Source organism: Ceratotherium simum, chromosome 33 (assembly GCF_057802395.1).
Source record: "Ceratotherium simum simum isolate JZ-2026a chromosome 33, ASM5780239v1, whole genome shotgun sequence".
NCBI lineage: Eukaryota > Metazoa > Chordata > Mammalia > Perissodactyla > Rhinocerotidae > Ceratotherium > Ceratotherium simum.
Window position 1 is genome coordinate 24,814,153 of NC_141932.1, and position 21,774 is coordinate 24,835,926.

Consider the following 21,774-nt stretch of genomic DNA (forward strand, 5'->3'; position numbering starts at 1 on the left):
CCTTTAGGTGTGTTTTCCACTCTTGACATTCTAGGGATTCTTAACAAAATTCACAAGTACTCTCTCTTTAGGACAAATGTTCAATCACCATTATTTGACTACTTCACATGAAAGATACTTAAATTCTGCCTTATATGGTCAAGCATCCTTTTCTAATTCCTTTCATACTTAGAAATTTAAAGAAGACTGATTTATTAATATAAAAAAATCAAATACTGCCTGAGTGTTTGGGCACTGAGTCTGAGAAATACATGGGAACTTGAGCTCTCATCTCTATTAGGCAGAGAGATTTACTAGGAGCCTAGTTACTTTAAAAGCTAAATGATGGATTCATTTTGTGGATAGTAGTATCTTTAGGTTAACATTGTCATGCTAGTTTTTCTTGGCAAGAAAGCAGCTGGAGCCAACCAGTGCTGACCATAGTTCTTTGGGATGATATTTAACAAGATGTGTGTTGTCTATTTTAGAAATAGAGTAACCATTCTATCAACCTTCTCTTACATGGGCCACTGTTGCTTTATGGTGCTATCATAGATGACAGTAATTTAGCAGTCCTCTTTCCCCCCAAGATTGCAAGTTTGATCTTCTTATTCAGGATAGAGATGTCTTAAGTGCACTAAGCTGAATTACCTTATCAAGTGGAAGAAAATGATGCGTCTCACCTGCAAAGAATAGTTGTGAACCATGTGGTTCTAGTAAATGTGAGTGGCTGAGAGCCCAGACACAGTTCCTATTTTGAAGGGAGTGTGTACATTTGATTCCCAACTCGGGACTGGATTGCATTCAAAGTTTGACTCAGTTATTTGGAACTCAGATGGCATTTTTCATATAGATTCAGCATTATTATAAATGGTGGATAAGTTCCAACTTAGTCTGCAGAAATCTGTTTAAATCACAACATAGGGGGCCAGCCCCGTGGCTTAGCAGTTAAGTGCTCGCGCTCCGCTACCGGCGGCCCGGGGTTCGGATCCCGGGTGCGCACAGACGCACCGCTTCTCCGGCCATGCTGAGGCCACGTCCCACATACAGCAACTAGAAGGATGTGCAGCTATGACATACAACTATCTACTGGGGCTTTGGGGGAAAAAAAAAGGAGGAGGATTGGCAATAGATGTTAGCTCAGAGCCAGTCTTCCTCAGCAAAAAGAGGAGGATTAGCACGGATGTTAGCTCAGGGCTGATCTTCTTCACACACAAAAAATAAATAAACAAATAAATAAATAAATCACAACATAGTTTGTTAAACTGGTCATGGTGATAATCTAATTCTGGATCTTGGGAGCTTGGAGTCATGTGAAACAGAAGTAAGGAATGACCCCCCGCCAAGTGCCTCTCTGTACAGGCTGTGTGGAATTCAGAGGCCCCGTGTCACAGCAGCCCTCCAGACCTGCTCCAGCCCTCCAAGTTCTTCTACTCCTCCATCTCACTCTCAATTTGAAGCTTCCAATCCCCTGGTTAAGTTGATTTCCTTTAAATATCAGTAGCAAAGCAAATGGTTCAAATTAATTCCCACTAATGTATTGAAGGATAATCAAAGTTATTACTAGATTACCACTGTTATACTAGACTCTATTATTGAGTGCTAGGACTACTACAGGCTTTATTTATATTGTCTTATTTGACTCACGTCTCTTAATCCTTGTAGAGGTATGATATTAGTATTTTTACAAGGAGACTCCTTATTGATAAACAGGTTGTCTCTGACCTTTTCCCATTCAGTCATTGTAACAAGGGCAAGGGAAAAGTTCAATGAAGGTATTTGAGGTCAGGCAGAGCCCATAAGAGGAGGCTGGCCCTGCTACCTGCAATCAGGAAGAAGCCCTGCCCACTTTTGAAAATTTCTTCCTGTTACCTCTAAAACAGTGAATCTCAGCCCAGGAAATTGGAGGGAGATGAGAGTCATCTGGGAAGCCTTTCTCAAGATACTCATGATCCCTTTTTACATTATTTCCTTTGGGAACCACAGCTTGAAATGTTCTTAGGTTTTTGCAAAGTGGCTTGGTTTCTATGTTGTTCGGGAAATGGATCAAGGTAGTGCGATGATTGCAAATTGGGGCAGCTTTGACCAGAGCCAGGCATCTGTTTTCTATCTGTATTTCTAGTCCTTAAACTGTTACCCAAAAGCCCCACCTTTCCTCAAACAGCAGGAAATAACTGATCTTTCTTTTTCGATTATTTCCTCTTTTCTTCAGAAAATTAATTTTTTATAATCTCTCCTAATCCTGTCAGTGATCAAATCTGACAAGTGCATTCGGGTCCGTCTGACCCCAAAGTGCCTCAGTGTCCGTATCTGTACAATGAGGGATTCGGAGGACATGGTTTCCAAGAACTCTTCTCACTCAAACACTTTATGTTGTGAATGAAGTGTAATAAGGATTAGGGACTTGATTTTCCATGGCAGTTTTTAAAAAATCTTCTTTACAAGGTCTGTTAGGCAAATTTAATGTTTTGATTTACTTTAAAATGTGTAAAAGTTTAAAAAATACATTAAAGTGTTCTACATAGACCTAAAATATCTGATTCTTTGATGCTAAACTCTGCAGCGCGGACTGTGAGCTCTGCAGGAGTTCAGAGGACAGGGCATCAGAGTCAGTGTCTGTGGGTCACTGAGGGTCAAGCTGTGCCTGTGGATGTGCTTCTGGGGGATGTGCTCAGAACAGGTGTAACTGGGGAAGAGAGGTGTAAGATGGCTATGTAGTATGGAACCAGCTTGTGCAAAGTCACGATAATAAGAAATACATTTGCACAATTTGTATAGAAGTAAAATGTAAATATAGCTTGAATGCTGAATTACAAAGGTAGATGAAAAGTAATTACATTTTGGGTTAAACGAGTAGAATATTTTTGTTAGTCTATTATTTTATTTTATTTTCACATATGTGCTAACACATTATAGCATACCATAGTCTTTCTTTAAAAATTATGGTAAAATGCACATAACATAAAATTTACCATCTTAACCATTTATAAGTGTAAAGTTCAGGGTTATTAAGTACAGTCACATAGTGGTGTAACCATCACTACCATCCATTTCCAGAACTCTTTTCATCTTGCAAAACTCTGTACCCATTAAACAAGAACTCCCCATTCACCTCCTGCCCCCAGCCCCTGGAGACCACCATTCTACTTTCTGTCTCTATGAATTTGACTACTCTAAAACAAGTAGAACTTTAAAAAAATAAAATGTGGAATTATTATTTTCCAGCTTTCTGGAAACTACTGTAAGAGGCATGAAAAAGAAAATGAACACTGCTACCACTGTTTTCCATGTTTCCTGAAGGCAGAGAATATCTTATAATTTTGTGCCTCCAGTTTCTAGAATGCTGCCTGGCACACAGTAGATGCTCAATAAATACAAGTTGGATAACTGAATGTCAGTTTTACCTGACAAATTTGTGATAAAGACTGTCAGGCTTCCTATTTTCCTAGAAGACAAAAGAACAAATAAAGAAGAAGTTTTCTGTGGTGTAGAAAAAGGGCAGCTAATAACAAACTTTTGCTTATTAAATTATTTTATGATAAGCTAACCTCATAATTTTCATTCTAAATAAATATGATAGCAAAGTATATACATGTTCATTAAAATACGTTTTATTTGTAAAGAAAACTTTGGCATTCTGCTTATGTAAAGCATGACTTCTGATAACACATAGGGTGATAAATGACATTACATTTTGTGTTTTATTGCAAATCCACTTAACAGACTTCTTGAATAAATTGACAATATTTGTAGTACGGAGTCTCTGGCCTTGTTTTGTAGCCCTGCTTAGCAACTTTGACTTTACAAACTAATGACGAAGTAACATCCGTAACGGAAGCATGCTTTCATCTTGAGAGTCTTTGTCAAAATAAATATGGCAAGAACCATAATTTGTATCAAGATGAGGATTTGGAGTTAAGGTAGCCAATTGAAAACGCTGAGTTTCCCTTTACTGTCTTTCTCTCCTATGTGAATTTCTTATCATTTCATACATTGACTAGACAGTGTTACTGTCCTGAGTTCTCCACTGGAGTGGGATGTGGAGGGTTTGTCTGCAGTAGACCCTGAGGGGATGACTGGGCCCAGCCCCAGAGGAATCATAAGGGCAAGTCTGTAGAGCATTTGAGTGATTCTTGGAGCCAAATTTGATGTATTTGAATAATTTTGACTTGAGAATATGACAAAAACTGAGTAGGTTTAAAGTAGGGTAAATTGTGCATTATTTCAACTATGAAATGGTCTCATTATTTGCAAATTCCTTTGCATAATATTAAAATTTGAAAAAACTGCAGACTTTGGTTTATTTTTTTTATTAGTGATTGATGCTATGATAAGTGGCCACAAAAATTGTTTTGTAATTGCATTTGCGTGTGTATGTGTTATTTCTGGAAGTTTTGAGAAATAACTACAAACCACAAATGTAGTTCTTTAAAAGAGTGTTAGGGGGCCAGCCCGGTAGCACACACAGTTAAGTGCGCGCGCTCCGCTGCGGCGGCCTGGGGTTTGCTGGTTTGGATCCCGGGCACGCACCGAACACTGCTTGGCAAGCCATGCTGTGGCGGCGTCCCATATAAAGTGGAGGAAGATGGGCACAGATGTTAGCCCAGGGCCAGTCTTCCTCAGCAAAAAAAGAGGAGGATTGGTGAATTTTAGCACAGGGCTGATCTCCTCATAAAAAAAAAAAAAGAGAGTGTTAGGTTAATACCACTGAACTGTACACTTAAAAATGGTTAAGATGGTAAATTTTATGTTATGTGTGTTTTATCACGACTATCACGATTTTTCTGTTATTGTTCTACTCAGAATACTTTTAAGTGATTCTTCCAGAATAGCCAAAACAATTTTGAATAAGAAGAACAAAGTTGTCAGACTCACAATTCCCAATTGTGAAACTTCCCACAGGCTACAGTCATCAAGACAGTGTGGCACAGGCATAAACGTAGACATACAGATCAATGGAGTAGAATTGAGAGTGAAGAAATAAACCCTCCCACTGATGGTTAATTGATTTTCAACAAAGACATCAAAACAATTCAGTGGGAAAGAACAGTCTTTTCAACAAATGGTACTGGGACAACTGGATATCCACACGCAAAAGAATGAATTTGGACCTTTCACAGCATATACAAAAATTAACTCAAAATGGGTCAAAGATCCCCCCTCCCAAAAAAAAACACATTCATTTCATTATCTTGAATTAGGCAAGAGTTTCTTAGGTATGATACCCGAGATACAAGCAACAAAAGAAAAAGTAGATAAATTGGACACCATCAAAATTGAAAACGTTGTGCTTCAAAGGACACCATAAAGAAAGTGGAAAGACAACCCGTCTAATGGGAGGGAATTTTTGCAAATCATATATCTGAAAAGAAACTTTTATCTAGAATACATTAAGAACTCTTACAACAATAATAAAAAGACAGATAACATTTAAAATGAGCAAAACATTTCTTGAAAGAAGATATGCAAATGGTCAATAAGTACTTGAAAAGATATTCAACTTCATTAGCCATCAGGGAAATGCAAATCACAACCACAATGAGAAACCACTTCACACACAATAGGATGGCTATAATAAAAAAGACAGATGGTAACACATGTTGATGAGGATGTGGAGAAGTTGGAACCCTCATGCACTACTTGTGGAAATGTAAAGTATTGTAGCTGCTTTGGAAAACAGTTGGGCAGTTCCTCAAAAGATCAAACATAGAGTTACCATATGATCCAGCAATTTCATTCCTAGGTATATTCCCCAAAGAAATGAAAACCTATGTCCATGCAAAAACTTGTACATGAATGTTCATAACAGCATTATTTATAATAAACAAAAAGTAGAAACAGCTGAAATGTCCATCAACTGATGAATGGATACATGTGATACATCCATATGATGGAATATTTGACAATAAAAAGAAATGAAGTACTAACACATGCAAATCATGGGTGAACCTTGAAAACATTATGCAAAGTGAAAAATGCATCACAAAAGACCATATATTGTGTGATTCCATTTAAATGAAATGTCCAGAATAGCCAGATCTATAGAACAGAAAGTAGATTAGTGGTTGCCTAGGGTTGGGGGCTATGGTGGGTGAGGGCTAATGGGTGTGGGGTTTCTTTTGGGAGTGACGTTCTAAAATCGCACTGATGGTTGCACAACTCTATGAATATACTAAGAGCCACTGACTTGTACAGTTTAAGTGGGTGAATTAAGTGCTATGTGAATTATATCTCAAAAAAGCTGTTCAACACAGATTCTTCCTGCTTTCATTTGAGACATAGAGAATTTCTCCTTTAGTTACTATTACGCACTCCAATTAATTTAACACGAAGAATTAAGGACTGTAATTTTCTTTTCAAGTCTTGATATAGTTTGGAAGGAAAATGGACCTGGAGTAGTAAGCTAAGGCTGGTAAGACTGGTGTAAGTTTCTTGTAACAGGGTATTCCCCAGAATGGGAGGTTTTTATTTTAAACAGTGTTAGTTTCATTTTCAAATAATATGTTCAATATATTTTCCTTCAAGCTCCAGGAATCTGCAGGCAAAGTACCTCAAATTTAAACCCATAGATCCAGTTATTAATCTGAAAAAATACAACAAGTAAATATTTTCCCTATGTTTTCAGTGTTTTCATACAGCCTATCTTGTCAAGAGACAGCTCTTTGGAGCTTCTACTGAGAGGTGATAAATCTTTTCAGCACCAAAGTGCTCAGGGATTGGCACCACCAGATGGCTGCACAGGCCCAAATCAGGCATCACTGTTTCATTCTCCACATCCAAATCAGTTTAAATCCAATTGATTTAATGTCTTTCAATTCCATTGGTTTCTTTTCATTTCACAGTGACTCAACTCTGGTCTGGACAACTGTAATAACTTCTTAACTTGCTTCCCTGAATCCTCTGGGGTGCTCCAACCTCCACATGCATTCGCCAGCTGCATTCAGAGTGATCTTTTTAAAATGGAAATCTGATTACATCACACAGACAATTATGGCGTCTAAGATTTTGCAGATAAGAATAAAACTCTTAAATATAGCTTTCAAGGTCCCGTGTCATCCAGCCTCTGCTGACCTCCCAGGCTCTTCTCAGCCTTGCTCTCTGCACTTGAGCCTCTCCAGGCTTCTTTCATTAGTCAAGGTTCTGAGTATTGCTGCCGCCTGCTGTGGACCCTTCACGCCTGTTGTTCCTCTTCCTCAGTACTCTCTTTTCCACCCCCTTTGCCCAATTAACTTCTACTCATTCTCTCAATTTTAGCGTAAGTGTCACTTCTCTAAGCTCGCTGACTGGTTCTGCTCCCCTGCTGATTGACTCCCCCAACCCTCCACTTCCCAATACATGTCAGAGCAGCATATTTACATTTGTGTGATTATTTGATTACTGTGTGTCTCCTCCAGTAGACAGTTAGCTCCATGGGAGCAGGGGCCAGATCTGCTTGGTCACCATTGTGTCCCCAGTGTCCAGCATGGTGCCAGGCACATAGTAACAACTCAATAAATTGTTGTTAAATGAATTGATTGATTGATTAATGACTGGGATTAAAGACAATCCCAGTCATTAATCAATACTTAACATTATACTTAACATTCAATGTTAACATTGAATGTTAACTTAACATTATACTTAACAATCAATACTTAAAATCATACTTAACATTCATGAGTAAACATTATGTGTATAACTCTGTGGATGCTAGTGACTAATTTGATTCTCAATGAATGATGTGTGTTTTATTTGGAAGGGTGAGGGCTGGATCCCAGTGGAAGAAGCTTTCTCTAGAAATTTGCTTTAGATTATGAAGGAATTCTAGAAATCATTTATGTTAGTTCCCCTTTTTATAGATGACGAAACCAACAACCAGAGGACCAAGATGACTTAGGTGGGTAGGTGGCTGTGTCAGGATGAACTCAGGCGTCACATATCTGACTTTCTGTTATGGTTTATATCAAATGTTGCATGTGGTCTTTTTTTCTTTTTTAAACAGCTTCCATTAAAGTAAGTTAGGCATTTTTTGTTGTTGAAATGTCATGTGAAAATCTGCTAATCAAGGTGTAGGATGCAGTAAAAATTTGTGATTTGGTAGGCAAACTATTTGAGTATCACTGGTGGGTTTTTGTTTAAGAAAATTTGAAAAAGTTCAGCCATTTCATATCCAGAAATGATGACTGTTGAATTTTTGTGTTTAATCAGGCTACCTTCCATACTTGCTTTGGGTATTTACTCTCTTATGAATACATATTCTATGTAGGCTTACATATTACATTTCCAATTTATTAAAATAAAATTTTTGTTGGCATTATCATTTAAATAGCTGATTTTAGAACATTTGTCTCTTCATTTGCTGTCTTACTTGCCTTTTTATTTTAAATAATGCATCAGATTTCTTCCACATTAAAAAGTGCCTGCCATAAAAGCAGCAGCTTAAAGGGAACATGTCCTTTTCCTTTTTTTTTTAATTTTATTTATTCATTTATTTTTCCCCAAAAGCCCCAGTAGACAGTTGTATGTCATAGCTGCACATCCTTCTAGTTGCTGTATGTGGGACGTGGCCTCAGCATGGCCGGAGAAGCGGGGCATTGGTACGTGCCCGGGATCCGAACCCGGGCCGCCAGCAGCAGAGCGCGTGCACTTAACCACTAAGCCACGGGGCCAGCCCTGTCCTTTTCCTATTGAGACATTTTGGACTCTTCCTGCTATGGCTGCTGGCTGAGAGAATATTCTCAGTTGGCTGAGTACTTGAATAGTGATTGATGCTCTTGAATAGTCTTAGCAAATGTGCCAAGCAGGATTTTGCTACTAGTAGGTGTTTTCCTAAATGTGTTCCTAGCAGGATGTGTTTCCTTTCATGTGAACCAACTCAAAGTGCTCTGAATCATAGAAGTATATCTGCTGGCAACTTTAAACAGCCAACTTCATAATAACAGAAAAATAGCAAAATTTTGTTTGCTTTGAGATTTATGGAAGTAGACAGAACAGAAAAATGTTGTGACATTTACTCAGATGTTTTGAGTGTATTTTATTGGTGCTGTTACAATAAAAGCACCCTTGCCTTGTCTATAATTTTTTTCCTCCTAACAACCAACATATTTCTTGTATGGCTTGTGAAATAAATTTTCTATATAGCTTGACTTGGCAGTACCAAAAAAAGCATGCCTTTCAACTCTCCTAGAAGGGTTGGGAACTGTCAACTATGAGTTAGATATTTTTTTCTCAGAAGGATTTTAGAAAACTTTTCTCTTTTACTTTTCGCTATTCTAGCACGGGGATCCACAGGATATGTTCATATAATGAGGCAGCCTCTGGCCCTGTACCTTCATGTCACAACAGCATAAGTCAGCACAATGAGTGGAAGCAGTATTCCTGGAAGCCATTCCTGCATTAGGATAATAAGCAATAATTGGAGTATATGTAGAAGTGAGTATTAACCACACTAACATAGCTCACCAAATCCTAGTGAACCTTAACTCAGCTTCCTCTTAGCCACATAACATGGAGGGGAGTATCCCAGGGGAAAGTCAGAGTGGAAGAGAAAAGCTGATTGCAGTTAAAATATGTTACATTTTAAAAACTAAAAAAAAATCATTTGGCCATGCTTTTCAATAAATGGTACTGGGTCAAGTATTTATTTTGCGAAAAAAATCTTTAATCCAACGTCACACTCCTTTACAAAAATACAAAAATCAGTTCCAGATAGATTGTGAATCTAAATATTCAAGGTAAAGCAATAAAGCTTTTATAAGAAAGGAGTATTTTCATGACCTTGGGTGTAGGCAAAATATCACTTTAAAATGAAGAACCTCTGTTTCTCAAAAGACACCATTAAGAGAGGGAAAAAATAAGCCATAGAATGGAAAAATATTTCTGTAATACACACATACAACCAAAGACTTGTAACTAGAATATATAGCAAGAAAATCCAATAGAAATATGGGGAAAATATATGAATAGGCACTACACAAAAGTGTGTATGCAAGACAACTAAACAAAATCAGGAAAATGATATATGAACAAAATGTGAATATCAACAAAGAGAAGTTATACAAAAGAACCAAATTCTAGAGCTGATAAACACAATAAATGAATTGAAAAATTTATTAGAGGGGTTTGACAACAGACTTGAACAGGGAGAACAAAGAATCAGTGAACTCAAAGATAGGTCATTTAAAATTATTGTGTCTCAGGGCCGGCCCCGTGGCTTAGCGGTTAAGTGCGCGCGCTCCGCTGCTGGCGGCCCGGGGTTTGGATCCCGGGCACGCACCAACGCACCACTTCTCCGGCCATGCTGAGGTCGCGTCCCACATACAGCAACTAGAAGGATGTGCAGCTATGACATACAACTATCTACTGGGGCTTTGGGGGGAAAAATAAATAAATAAATAAAATCTTAAAAAAAAAAAATTATTGTGTCTCAGGAGCAAAAAAAAATGAATGAAGAAAAGTAAACACAGCCTAAGAGACTATGAGACACCATCAAGCCAATCAATATATGCATTATGGGGGTCCCAGAAGAAGAGAGAGAGAAAAAGGCAGAGAGCTTTTCTGAAGAAATAACGGCTGTAACTTCCCATATTTGAGGAAAGATATGGATCTACAAATCCAAGAACTCCAAGTAGGATAAACCCACAGAGAGCCACACTGAGACACAACTTAATCAGACTATCAAAGGTAAGGACAAAGAGAGAATCTTGAAAGCAGTAAGAGGAAAGTGACTCATCACATACAAGGGATCCTGAATAATATTTAAAGTGCTGAAACGAAAAAAAAACACTCTCAACCAAAAATATTTTATCTGGCAAAATGGTTCTTCAAAAATGAGGAAGAAATTAAGACATTCTAAGGTAAACAAAAGCTGAGGGGTTTCATTACCACTAGACCTGCCCTATAAGCAATGCTAAAGGGAGTCCTTCAAGTTGAAATAAAAGGTCACTAGAGAGTGACTTGAGCCATACAAAAAAAATAAAGTTCTCTGGTAAAGGTAAATAAATGGACAAATAAAAAAACAAGTATTATTGTAATTTTGGTTCCTAACTCCAATTTTTATACTTTAATAATATTTAAAAGACAAAAGCATAATAATTATAAATATACATTGATGGGTGCACAATGTATAAGGATGTAATTTGTGACATTGATAACAAAGCGGGGGAAGCAGAGCTGTAAATGAGTAGTTTTGTATGTGGTTGAAGTTATCAATTTAAAATAGATTGTCATAACTGTAGGATGTTTTATGTAATCCTCATGGTACTCATAAAGAAAATATCTATAGAATACACAAAAGGAAATAGGAAGGGAATCAAAACATGTCAGTAAAAAATTCAGCTAAACTCAAAGGAAGGAATGGAGGAAATGAGAGACAAAAACATTTTAAGACATACAGAAAACAAATAAAGTGGAAAAAACAAGTCCTGCCATATCAATAATTACTTTAGGGCCGCCCCCGTGGCTTAGCGGTTAAGTGCGCGCACTCCGCTGCGGGCGGCCCGGGTTCGGATCCTGGGTGCGCACCGACGCACCACTTCTCTGGCCATGCTGAGGCCGAGTCCCACATACAGCAACTAGAAGGATGTGCAACTATGACATACAACTATCTACTGGGGTTTTGGGGGGAAAAATAAATAAATAAAGTTAAAAACAAAACAAAAAAAACAATATGAATAATTACTTTAAATATAAATGGATTAAACTCCCAATCAAAATACATACATTGACAGAATGGATAAAAAAATCAAGATTTAGCTCTATGCCATCTACAAGAGACTCACTTAAGATCTAAGGACATGCACAGGTTGAAAGTGAAAATATGGAAAAAGATATTCCATGCAAATAGTAGCCACAAGAGAGTAGGAGTGGCTATACTAATATGAGATAAAACAGACTGTAAGGCAAAACTGTTACTAGAGACAAAGAAGGACATTATATAATGATAAAAGTGTCACTGAATCAAGAAGACATACAATTATGAACATATATGCAACAAATATCAGAGGTCCTAAATATATGAAGCAAACATTGATAGAACTGAAAAAATAGACAGCTGTACAATAATAGTGGGAGACTTCAATACCCCACTTTCAATAATGATAGAATAACCAGATAGAAGAACAATAAGGAAATAGAGGACTTGAACAACGCTGTAAACCAATTGGACCCAAAAGACATATACAGAACACTCTACCCAATAACAGCAGAATACACATTCTTCTCAAATGCACATGGAACATTCTCCAGGATAGACCATATTTTAGATCACAAAATAAATCTTAATAAATTGAAGAAGATTGAACTCATACAAAGTATCTTTTCCAATTATAATGGAATGAAACTACAGTAGAAATAAATAGCAGAAGGAAAATCAGAAAATCCACAAATATGTGAAAGTTAAACAACACACTCTGAAATAATCCATGGGTCAAAAAGAAGTCACAAGGGAAATTTGAAAATATCTTGATGAAAATAAAAACACAAAATACCAAAACTTATGGGATGCAGTGAAAGCAGTGCTCAGAAGGACACTTAAAGCTGTAAAAATGCTTACATTAAAAAGTAAGAAAACTCGCAAATCAAGAATATAACTTTCCACCTTAAGGTGCTAGAAAAAGAACAAACTAAACCTAAAGCTAGCAGAAGGAAGGAAATAATAAAGATTAGAGCAGAGATAAATAAAATAAGAGAATAGGGAAATAATAGAGAAAATCATCAAAGCCAAGAGTTGGTTTTTCAAAAAGATCAACAAAAATGATAAATCTACTAAGCAAAAAAGAGAAGAGACTCAACTAAGTTCAGGAATGAAAGAGGGGGTATCACTAGTGATTTGCTAGAAAGAAAAAGGGTTGTAAGAGAATACTATGAACAATTGTAAACCAACAAATTAAATAACTGAGATTAAATGGATAAATCTCTAGAAAGACAGAGCCTACCAAGCCTGAAACATGCAGAAGTAGAAAATCTTAACAGACCTATAACTAGTAAGAAGGTTGAACAAGTAATCAAAACCTTCGCAACAATGAAAAGCCCAGGACCATATGGCTTTACTGATGATTTCTACAAAACATTTTAAAAAGAATTAAAAGTGATCTTCCTCAAACTCTTCCAGACAATTGAAGAGGAGGAAACACTTGCAAGCTCATTCTATGAGGTCAGCATTACTCTGATACCAAGGCCAGACAAAGACAGTACAAGAATACTATAGACCAATAGCCCTGATAAATAAATATGCTAAAATTCTCAACAAAATACTAGCAAACACAATTCAAGAGCACATTAAATGGATTATATACCATGACCAGGTGAGATTTTTTTCCTGGAATGTAAGGATGCTTCAACATATGAAAAACAATCAACGCAATACACCGCATTAACAGAATGAAGGACAAAAACACACACGATCCAAGTGTCAGTGTTTCCAGAATGGCACAGAAAGGAACAGATACCTTAAAATGTGTATCTAGCAAGAGGCTTGCGTTATCCACATCAAAGGAAAATATATCGTTGGCCATCTCCGTGAGGGCACGGACGCCTTGGGAGGAGGGAGAGAGGCAACATCTGATGGGCATGCTTTTTCAAATGGAGCGTGGCCATACCTGCCACTTGGGCCAAGACTCTGTCAGAGGGAAAACGACAGAGGAAAGAGCCCTGGGCCCTGAAAGGCGTCTGGGAAGTGTCATTGCCCGTGACTAAGGAGGAGGTAGCAGGGAAAGTAGTGTCACCAACCCAAGATGGTAGGGCGCTCCACGGCCAGGTCCTCGCCAGACATTACCCAAATACACTCGGAGGGTGGGAGGAACTCTTGCGGTGGCGGTGTGGAGAGGAAACGTCCTCGAGTGGGGCTTTCAACAGATTCCTGGAGGGCACTGGGAGACCCATGGACCCCTGGTGTGCGGCAACACATAACGGGCCTCCTCTGCCCACGTCTGGCCAGGGAGAAATCTAAGGGTCAAAAGAATACGGTGGCAGTGACTATCAATTAGAGTGGGACTCCAGGCTCGTCCTCGCTCCCACCTCACGAGTTACTTCCCTCCCGCGGATGTGATCTCGTTGCCACCCAGGCTGGTACGGATTTGGGGCCACAGAAGTGCCGGGCGTGCCCGCATCTCACCACCAACTCTGAGCACCATCGCTGTGGCGGTGGTGGGGGCCAAGACAGCAGTAAGAGAAATGGCGGCGCCACCGCAGGGCGCGGCAGAAGCGACCCAGAAATCTGGGACCACGGGGACGTAAGGAGAGGAAGATAGGAGTGCCCTTCCCACCCTCCTTCCCACCCTCCTTCCCTCCCTCTCCCAACCTTCCTCCTCTGCCCCCCACCTCCGGGAGCCCAGGTACCTTTGGCTGAAGCCGGTCCTCCCACTGCGCATGCGCAGGCCGCCGGCGACTCTGTCCTCACAATGACCAGCAGGGTTGCTAGGCGACGCGTCCAGGACGCTCTGAGGGAGCGGGCACGCCCTCTGGCGGCGCTCAGGCATTGAGGCAGGCGACGGTTGTGACAGGTGAAACAGTGGGTGGGGCGGATGAATGGAGGAATGGAGGAATGGATGGATTGCCGGGCTGGGGGGAGGGGGTGTGTGAATGGCTGGCTGGCTGGCTGGCTGGCCGGCCGGCCGGACGGATGGATGGTTGGATGGATGGCTCCATATACAAATGGAAGGAAAGAAAGACTGAAGGAAAGAAGGGAGGAAGGAAATAAGGGTGGAGAGAAGGATGGATGGTTGGGACTCCCGTGAGCTGGGGAAGGTGGGGCAGGGACAGGCTGACCGGGCAGGATCAGGAGCTGAGTGGTGGTATCCCTTCCTCAGGTCGGCTTTGGGGGTGTGCCCAGGACTGTCCTGGAAGGTGTCTGCCCTCTGAGCCCAAGAGGGCATTGCCCGTGTGCTTCTTTTGGGCTCTGCTCGCTCAGGGCCTGAGCGCCTCAGTGCCTGGAGCTACAGCCTGAGCCCGACGAGCTGCCCGTGCAGGTGCAGGCATGGGCTTTGCCCGCTGGGCCTGGGCCTCCCTGCAGATCCCGTTCCTCCTCCCAGCGACCTTGTGGCTGTGTTGCCGTCTTCTTCTATGCGGCCCAGTGGGATTCTTCTGTTTCTTCCTTGTTCCTTTCCTGGGTTTCCTGAAGGCGTGCCTGACTTGGCCATGGCTTCGGACAGGCAGTTGGAAGCAGTCCCTCTCCATCCCGAGAGGCCGCTTTCCAAACAGCAGAACCCAAAAAGTCCTGGATCAGAAACTCATCTTAGACTTGAGGAATGGTGCCCAAAGAGGGCAAAGAAGGGACTCAGGACTCTAGCGCACTTCCCCACCCCTCTTCCTCCGGTGCTGAAATCTGACCTGACCAGAGTGCCGTGGTCCAGGCTCAGCAAGAGGAAAGTCACCTTGGGACAATACGATCGACTCCACTGCAGACAGCATGGCCAATTCATCACTGACCCACTTCCAGCTGGGCTGTGTGGTTTGGGCCGCTGGCACGTCATCATCTGCCTTCCACTCTGTTGACTGGCAAGTCGGTCCCTGGGGCTTCAAGGTCAGGGGTCTTTGGGGCCTGGCTTGCTCCTTGGAAAACGCTTTCTTACGCTCTCTGGCTCTCCCTTTGGTTCTTGCTTTGCACTCCGCCGGCAAGCTTTTCAGACCCCAGGTGGGAGCCAGCGCATTTGCTCTTGTGGTGCCAGATAGGATCTTCCTCCTCGTGACCCACCTGGGGTCCCTCTTGCACTCCCAAGCAGGGCTCCGGGACGTTGTCAGCCTTGGGAATCTCCAAATACTGCCTCAGTATCCCACACACTCTCTCTCTCCATCTTTCCTTGCAGGATCCCAAATCCACACCTGTCGCACTTGCTCTTTGTGTTGTCTGCGCTTGTGTTTGCTCTTCACTCTTTTCCACAGTTGTCTCCTCCCAGTCTAGGGTGCACGTGTCGTATGGCAGTGGGTTTCCTTTTCCTTCAGCTCTGTCTCCCCTGCTCTGAAAGCCTTCTGCTTCAGGTCGTTGCCTCTGCTCTTTGTCAGTCGCGGTCTGGCCCTGTGTGTCCCCTCCGCTCTAGGGGGGGCATCAAGACTATCCCTCTGCCAGCTGGATCCACCCAGGTCTGATTTCTTCCGTGACAGGACACGGCCTCACCTCACAACTTGAACCTTTCCCTCCAGGAGGAGGAAAGACCTTGTCAAGGCAGAAGGCGGAGAAAGACTTGGCCAAGGAATGGGGCCACACTAGGCAGGCCACCTAGGGAACGGGGAACCCACCCAGCAGGCTCTTCCCCAGCAGGTCCCAGCCCCTCGTCTCCACTCAGGAAAGCCATACTTTCCTGCTTCTTAGGGCACTCGTCTTGGCAGCGATCCACCACTAGGGCAGGAGAAAGGCCCACCCCGGCCCCCTCCCTGAGTGCCCCCGATGCACTCAGGGCCAAGAGCATCCTATGGCTTGCCTGCTTTCTCAAAGGGAGGCTGGCCAACCCTGCCACCTGAGGCAAGAGTCTGTCAGTGGAACAACTGCGGAGGAAGGAGCCCTGGGTCCTGAAAGGCTTGTGGGAAGTGCCTTGGCCCCTGTCCGAGGAGGAGGGAGCCGGGAACCTGGTGTGCCCGACCCGGGCAGGTAGCGCCCTCCACGGCCAGGTTCTCGCCGCCAGCCATGCCAGCTACCCAACGGGGACTGGCGTGCTGGACATGGGCGGTGGCCCTGTGGAGGGGACCCGCCCGGGAGTGGCGCTGTCAAAAGATTCCTGGAGGGCACTGGGAGACCCGCGGACCCCTGCAGGGGCCGTGGCGCCAGATAACGGGCCTGCTCTGCCCACGTCTAGGGGAGGGACCAATCTCAGGGTCAAAAGATGGCGGGGGCCATGACTAGCACTTCGAGCGGGTTTCGGGGCTCTTCCTCGCTCCGGCCTCACGGCTTTCTTCCCTCCCCCGCATCTGATCTCGTTCCCAGCCTCGCCAGTCCGGATTTGGGACCACAGCGGTGGCCGGCGCGCCCGCCTCTCACCAGCAAGGCCGCGGCCGCCACCGCCACCACACACCACCCTCTCCCAACCTTCCTCCTCTGCCCCCCACCTCCGGGAGCCCAAGTACCTTTGGCTGAAGCCGGCCCTCCCACTGCGCATGCGCAGGCCGACGGCGCCTCTGTCCTCACAATGACCAGCAGGGTTGCTAGGCGACGCGTCCAGGACGCTCTGAGGGAGCGGGCACGCCCTCTGGCGGCGCTCAGGCATTGAGGCAGGCGACGGTTGTGACAGGTGAAACAGTGGGTGGGGCGGATGAATGGATGAATGGAGGAATGGATGCATTGCCGGGGGTGGGGGGAGAGGCGGGTGTGTGAATGGATGGTTGGCTGGCTTGCTGGCTCGCAGGCTGGCTGGCTGGCAGGACGGACGGACGGACGGACGGACGGATGGATGGTTGGATGGATGGTTGGATGGATGGCTCCATATACAAATGGAAGGAAAGAAAGACTGAAGGAAAGAAGGGAGGAAGGAAATAAGGGTGGAGAGAAGGATGGATGGTTGGGACTCCCGTGAGCTGGGGAAGGTGGGGCAGGGACAGGCTGACCGGGCAGGATCAGGAGCTGAGTGGTGGTATCCCTTCCTCAGGTCGGCTTTGGGGGTGTGCCCAGGACTGTCCTGGAAGGTGTCTGCCCTCTGAGCCCGAGAGGGCATTGCCCGTGTGCTTCTTTTGGGCTCTGCTCGCTCAGGGCCTGAGCGCCTCAGTGCCTGGAGCTACAGCCTGAGCCCGACGAGCTGCCCGTGCAGGTGCAGGCATGGGCTTTGCCCGCTGGGCCTGGGCCTCCCTGCAGATCCCGTTCCTCCTCCCAGCGACCTTGTGGCTGTGTTGCCGTCGTCTTCTATGCGGCCCAGTGGGATTCTTCTGTTTCTTCCTTGTTCCTTTCCTGGGTTTCCTGAAGGCGTGCCTGACTTGGCCATGGCTTCGGACAGGCAATTGGAAGCAGTCCCTCTCCATCCCGAGAGGCCACTTTCCAAACACCAGAACCCAAAAAGTCCTGGATCAGAAACTCATCTTAGACTTGGGGAATGGTGCCCAAAGAGGCTAAAGAAGGGACTCAGGACTCTAGCGCACTCCCCCACCCCTCTTCTTCTAGTGCTAAATTCTAACCTCACCACAGTGCCATATTCAGGAAGAAGTAATTCACTTTGGGACGATGGGATCATCTCGTCTGTAGACTTGATAGTTAATTCATCTCTGATCCCCTTCCAGTTTAGCTGTCTGTTTTGGCCTACCAGCACTTCAGTTTCTGGCTTCTACTGTTTTGACTGGGAAATAGGGATCAGCCCCAGGGCGGGGGGTGGAGGGGTGGGTGGTGGGCAGGGTGGTGACAGTATGGGGTCTTCAGGGCAAGGGTTACTCCTTGGAAAGTGCTCTCTCAGTCTGTTTTTTCTTCCTTTTCACCTTGGCTGCAAGCTCTCAGACCTTGTGTTGGCACTCAGCACATTTCTTTTTGTGGTCCCAGATAGGATATTCTTGATGGTGAGCCCTCCAGCGTTCTTCTTATGTTCCAAAGCATGGCTTGGGGCTCATGGTCAGCCTTGGAATCTCCAAATGCTGCCTCAGAAGCACTCTGTCTCTCTCTCTCCATCTTTCCTTGCCAGATCCCTAATCCACACATGCCCATCTTGGTCTTTCAGTCCTCTGTGCTTGTGTTTGCCTCTCACTCTTTTCCATGATTCTCCCCTCCTACTCAAGCGTGCACTACTTCTGTCCCAGTGGGTTCATTTTCCTTCAACTGTGTCTCATCTCCTCTTAAACCCTTCTGCTCAGTTTTTGCTCTGTTCTTTGTAAGTGTTGGGAATATTCACTTTCCTTATTATTTTTTAACTCAAAAAAGAGAATCCATACCCTGTGAAAACTGAGCCTTTTCTGTTTGTTTCTCTAACCTATGACACAATTTGTTTTTGTATCTCTCTATACGTATGCATTTACTTACTGTATAATTCACATAAGGCAAAGTGTACCACTCAGGTAAGAAATCAGATGGTTTTCAGCATTTGTATCTGAAAGTGGGGTGATACCTTAAAAAAAAAACCTTCAACAACAGAGGAAGCAGAACCCAGAAAATCTTTCAGGTAATCGTTTGTAAAAGCCACAATGGCCAGGCTGAAACCATTTCTTCTTCATTGCATTTCCTTCCATAGTGGCTATAACCCCTTCGTTTTTCTCCACCTTGTGGAAGGACACAGATCCCTGGCATGGTTTTTTAAGTCAGTGGCCCACGTGCCCAGCAGCAGTATAGGTCTGAGCTAGGAATCATCTCAGCTTGCTTCAAAGTCCAAACATCAGGCACTTAGCCACCAAGCTATCCACACCGTCTCAGTAAAGGGCATCGGGCATTCATTGCCCAGAAACCAGCTCAGACAGGGAAACCTCAACACACACTTAGTCCTCACTAATTTTGACTCATACGTTCTCTCCATAAAGCCCTGCCTCTTGACCCAAACCAACCTGTCCTCAAACACCATCAATGGATGTGCGTGACCACTTCTGAAAGCAAAGTTTCAGTCACTTCTCTCCCAAGAAAAGCAGCTCCTACCTTGCCCCATTTTCAATCAGGTCATTGGACAAGGTGGAGGATAATTCCCAGCTGGTTCCACATAGGCTTTGATTCTTCCTCAACTAAATAAGTCCAGTATCATGGCTTTATCACTTCCCTCCAGGAAGAAGAAAACCCTTGTAGAGGCAGAAACCTGAGAAGGACTTGCCAAGTGGATAGGCTGATATTAAGGAGTTAGGAAAGGGGCGCTGGGTGGGGTCTTCCATTAGGAACTCCCTGGGACAGCTGGGGTTCCAGAGGAAGGAAAAGCCTGAGAAGTCCACTTGGCGAATGTGCCTGGGGAAGGAAAAGCACATCTGCGATTAAAAACTAGAGAGCCTTTGGAAAATCAGAAAGTACCTGAGGCATCCTCTTTCTTCCAGGAGGAAAATCCCCCTATATCTCTGGAACTTGCCTTTTAAGTTGACAGAAGCCAAGCTTTCTTGTCCCTAGGGTAATTCTCTTAGAGACATGCTCAAGGAGTGAAGGAAAAAGGCTGCAGGAGACTAGAGGCCTTGGTTCAGACCAAGGCCTCCTGTGGCCCTCTCCCTGAGTCCACACATGAAGGGCAGAGTAAAAGAAGCATCATCCGCCTTGCCTACTTTCTAAAGGAAAGATCCCCTCTCTCACGGGGGCAACTACTTTGGAGAGAGCCTTGGCTCCAGGAAGGCCTCTAGGAAGAGGACTGGTGACTATCCAGTGAGTAATGAAAGGAAATGACATGTAACGTTTCTGAGGCAGAGCATTGAATTTCCAGCACAAGACGCTCCAAGGCTCTTTCCTTTGCCTTCAGAACTGGTCCCAGGATGAGAGCAGCCCTTGAAGTGAGCAGGCCAGTAACAGACCAGGCATGTAACAGGCACTCCATAAATGGTCATTTTTATTAATTACTATAATCACTTCAAAGCACTGTCACAGAAACCACTTGTATTAATTCAAATGAAGCAAGACTCAAGTTGTTTGTTAAATTTTAAAAATCTAGCAGTGCCACAGGCCTTTAATTTCTCCATCATGTAGAAGAAGAGGAAACTGTTAATAATCCCTCTGATTTGATAGAACAATCTCACAAGTTTAGGAACTTGTTTAAGGAATCCAGAGACATCAATTATAGCATTTTTACCACAACATCTAAGTTATCTATTGCTACATAGCAAATTACTCCCAAACTCAGTAGCTTAAAACAAATATTTAGTATCTCACACAATTTCTGAAGGTCAAGAATCTGGGGCTGCTAGCTGGGTGGTTCTAACATGAGAGCCCGCAATCTATTGGCAGGGAGGGGGCTGCAGCCATCTCAAGGTTTGACAAGGGCTGCAGGATCTGCTTCCAAGATGACCCACTTGGATACAGGAAGGCATCAGTTCCTCCCTGGCTGTTAGCAGGAGATCTCACTTCCTTGCTACATGGGCCTCTCCATAGGCTGTCTCAGCGCCCTCATGATATGGCAACTAACTTCTCCCAGAGTAAGCTGAGAGAGCCAGAGAGCACCTGCAAGACAGACGCCAAGGTGTCATCTATAACTTAATCTCAGCAGCGACATGCTATCACTTCTACTGCATTCTATTAGCCTCACAGACCAGCCCTGGTACAATGCAGAAGTGGACTACACAAAGGTGTGAATATGAGGAGGCAGAAATCATCGGGAGCCATTTTGGAGGTCAACTGTTATACCAATTGGTATAACAACCAGTTGGAATTATGGGTTTTTTAAAAGCTATTTTCATAGGACAAGGCAACCATTTCTAGAGATGTTCCAATGCCTGTGATGTGCAGGGCACTGCTCTGGACGGTATTAAAGGCAGGACTCTAGTGAATGTTGTCGGTACCCAGCTACTTTTCCTGGGGCCTCACCATTCCCATATGCTGACGGCTGGCTTCTTCCTGCCCGCACCTACAGACACTGCCTGAGACCAGCCCATGAGGCAGGCTGGAAGTGCTAGAGCTTTAAGGCCCCTGCAGTAGCCCTCAACAACGAGGAAGGGAGGTGATGTATAAACATCTCAGCTTCTTCAGAAGGCCCTGGAGTGGGACAACTGGGAGGCGGTTTCTACACAATCTCCCAGCGCTCCCCACGGGATCGGGCCCCCATTGCTCACAGGGGTAATCTCACTGATGCACTCTGTATTGGTTTCCATCCCTCCCCTGTCTCATTTCCCCCACCCCCTCCCTGCCAAGTAAACTGCTGCATGCACATCCTAATCTCAGGTCGGCTTCTGGGGCAAGCCACCCAAGATTCAAGTCCCTGCTTTCAACATTTTCTTACAACAAGCGGCTAAGAGCTTCCTCCTCGC

At 43.8% G+C, this 21,774-nt stretch overlaps 1 protein-coding gene across 2 annotated transcripts in view; it reads right to left on the reverse strand.

The window, feature by feature from the left end:
• Positions 1-21,641, reverse strand: part of LOC147912899 (uncharacterized) — a 30,088-nt gene extending 8,447 nt beyond the window's left edge. The window contains exons 1-2 of one of the 2 annotated variants that reach the window (XM_087422138.1): positions 14,296-21,641; positions 13,687-13,902 (exon numbers count right to left, since the gene is read on the reverse strand). In XM_087422138.1, the coding sequence (XP_087278264.1) occupies positions 16,584-17,597 (1,014 nt within the window). In that variant the 5' untranslated portion in view covers positions 17,598-21,641 and the 3' untranslated portion in view covers positions 13,687-13,902; positions 14,296-16,583. Of the gene's footprint in view, positions 1-12,310; positions 13,903-14,295 lie in introns of those variants that run through there. The other variant, XM_087422137.1, reaches the window with a different exon arrangement.
• Between the last annotated feature and the right edge of the window lie 133 nt (positions 21,642-21,774).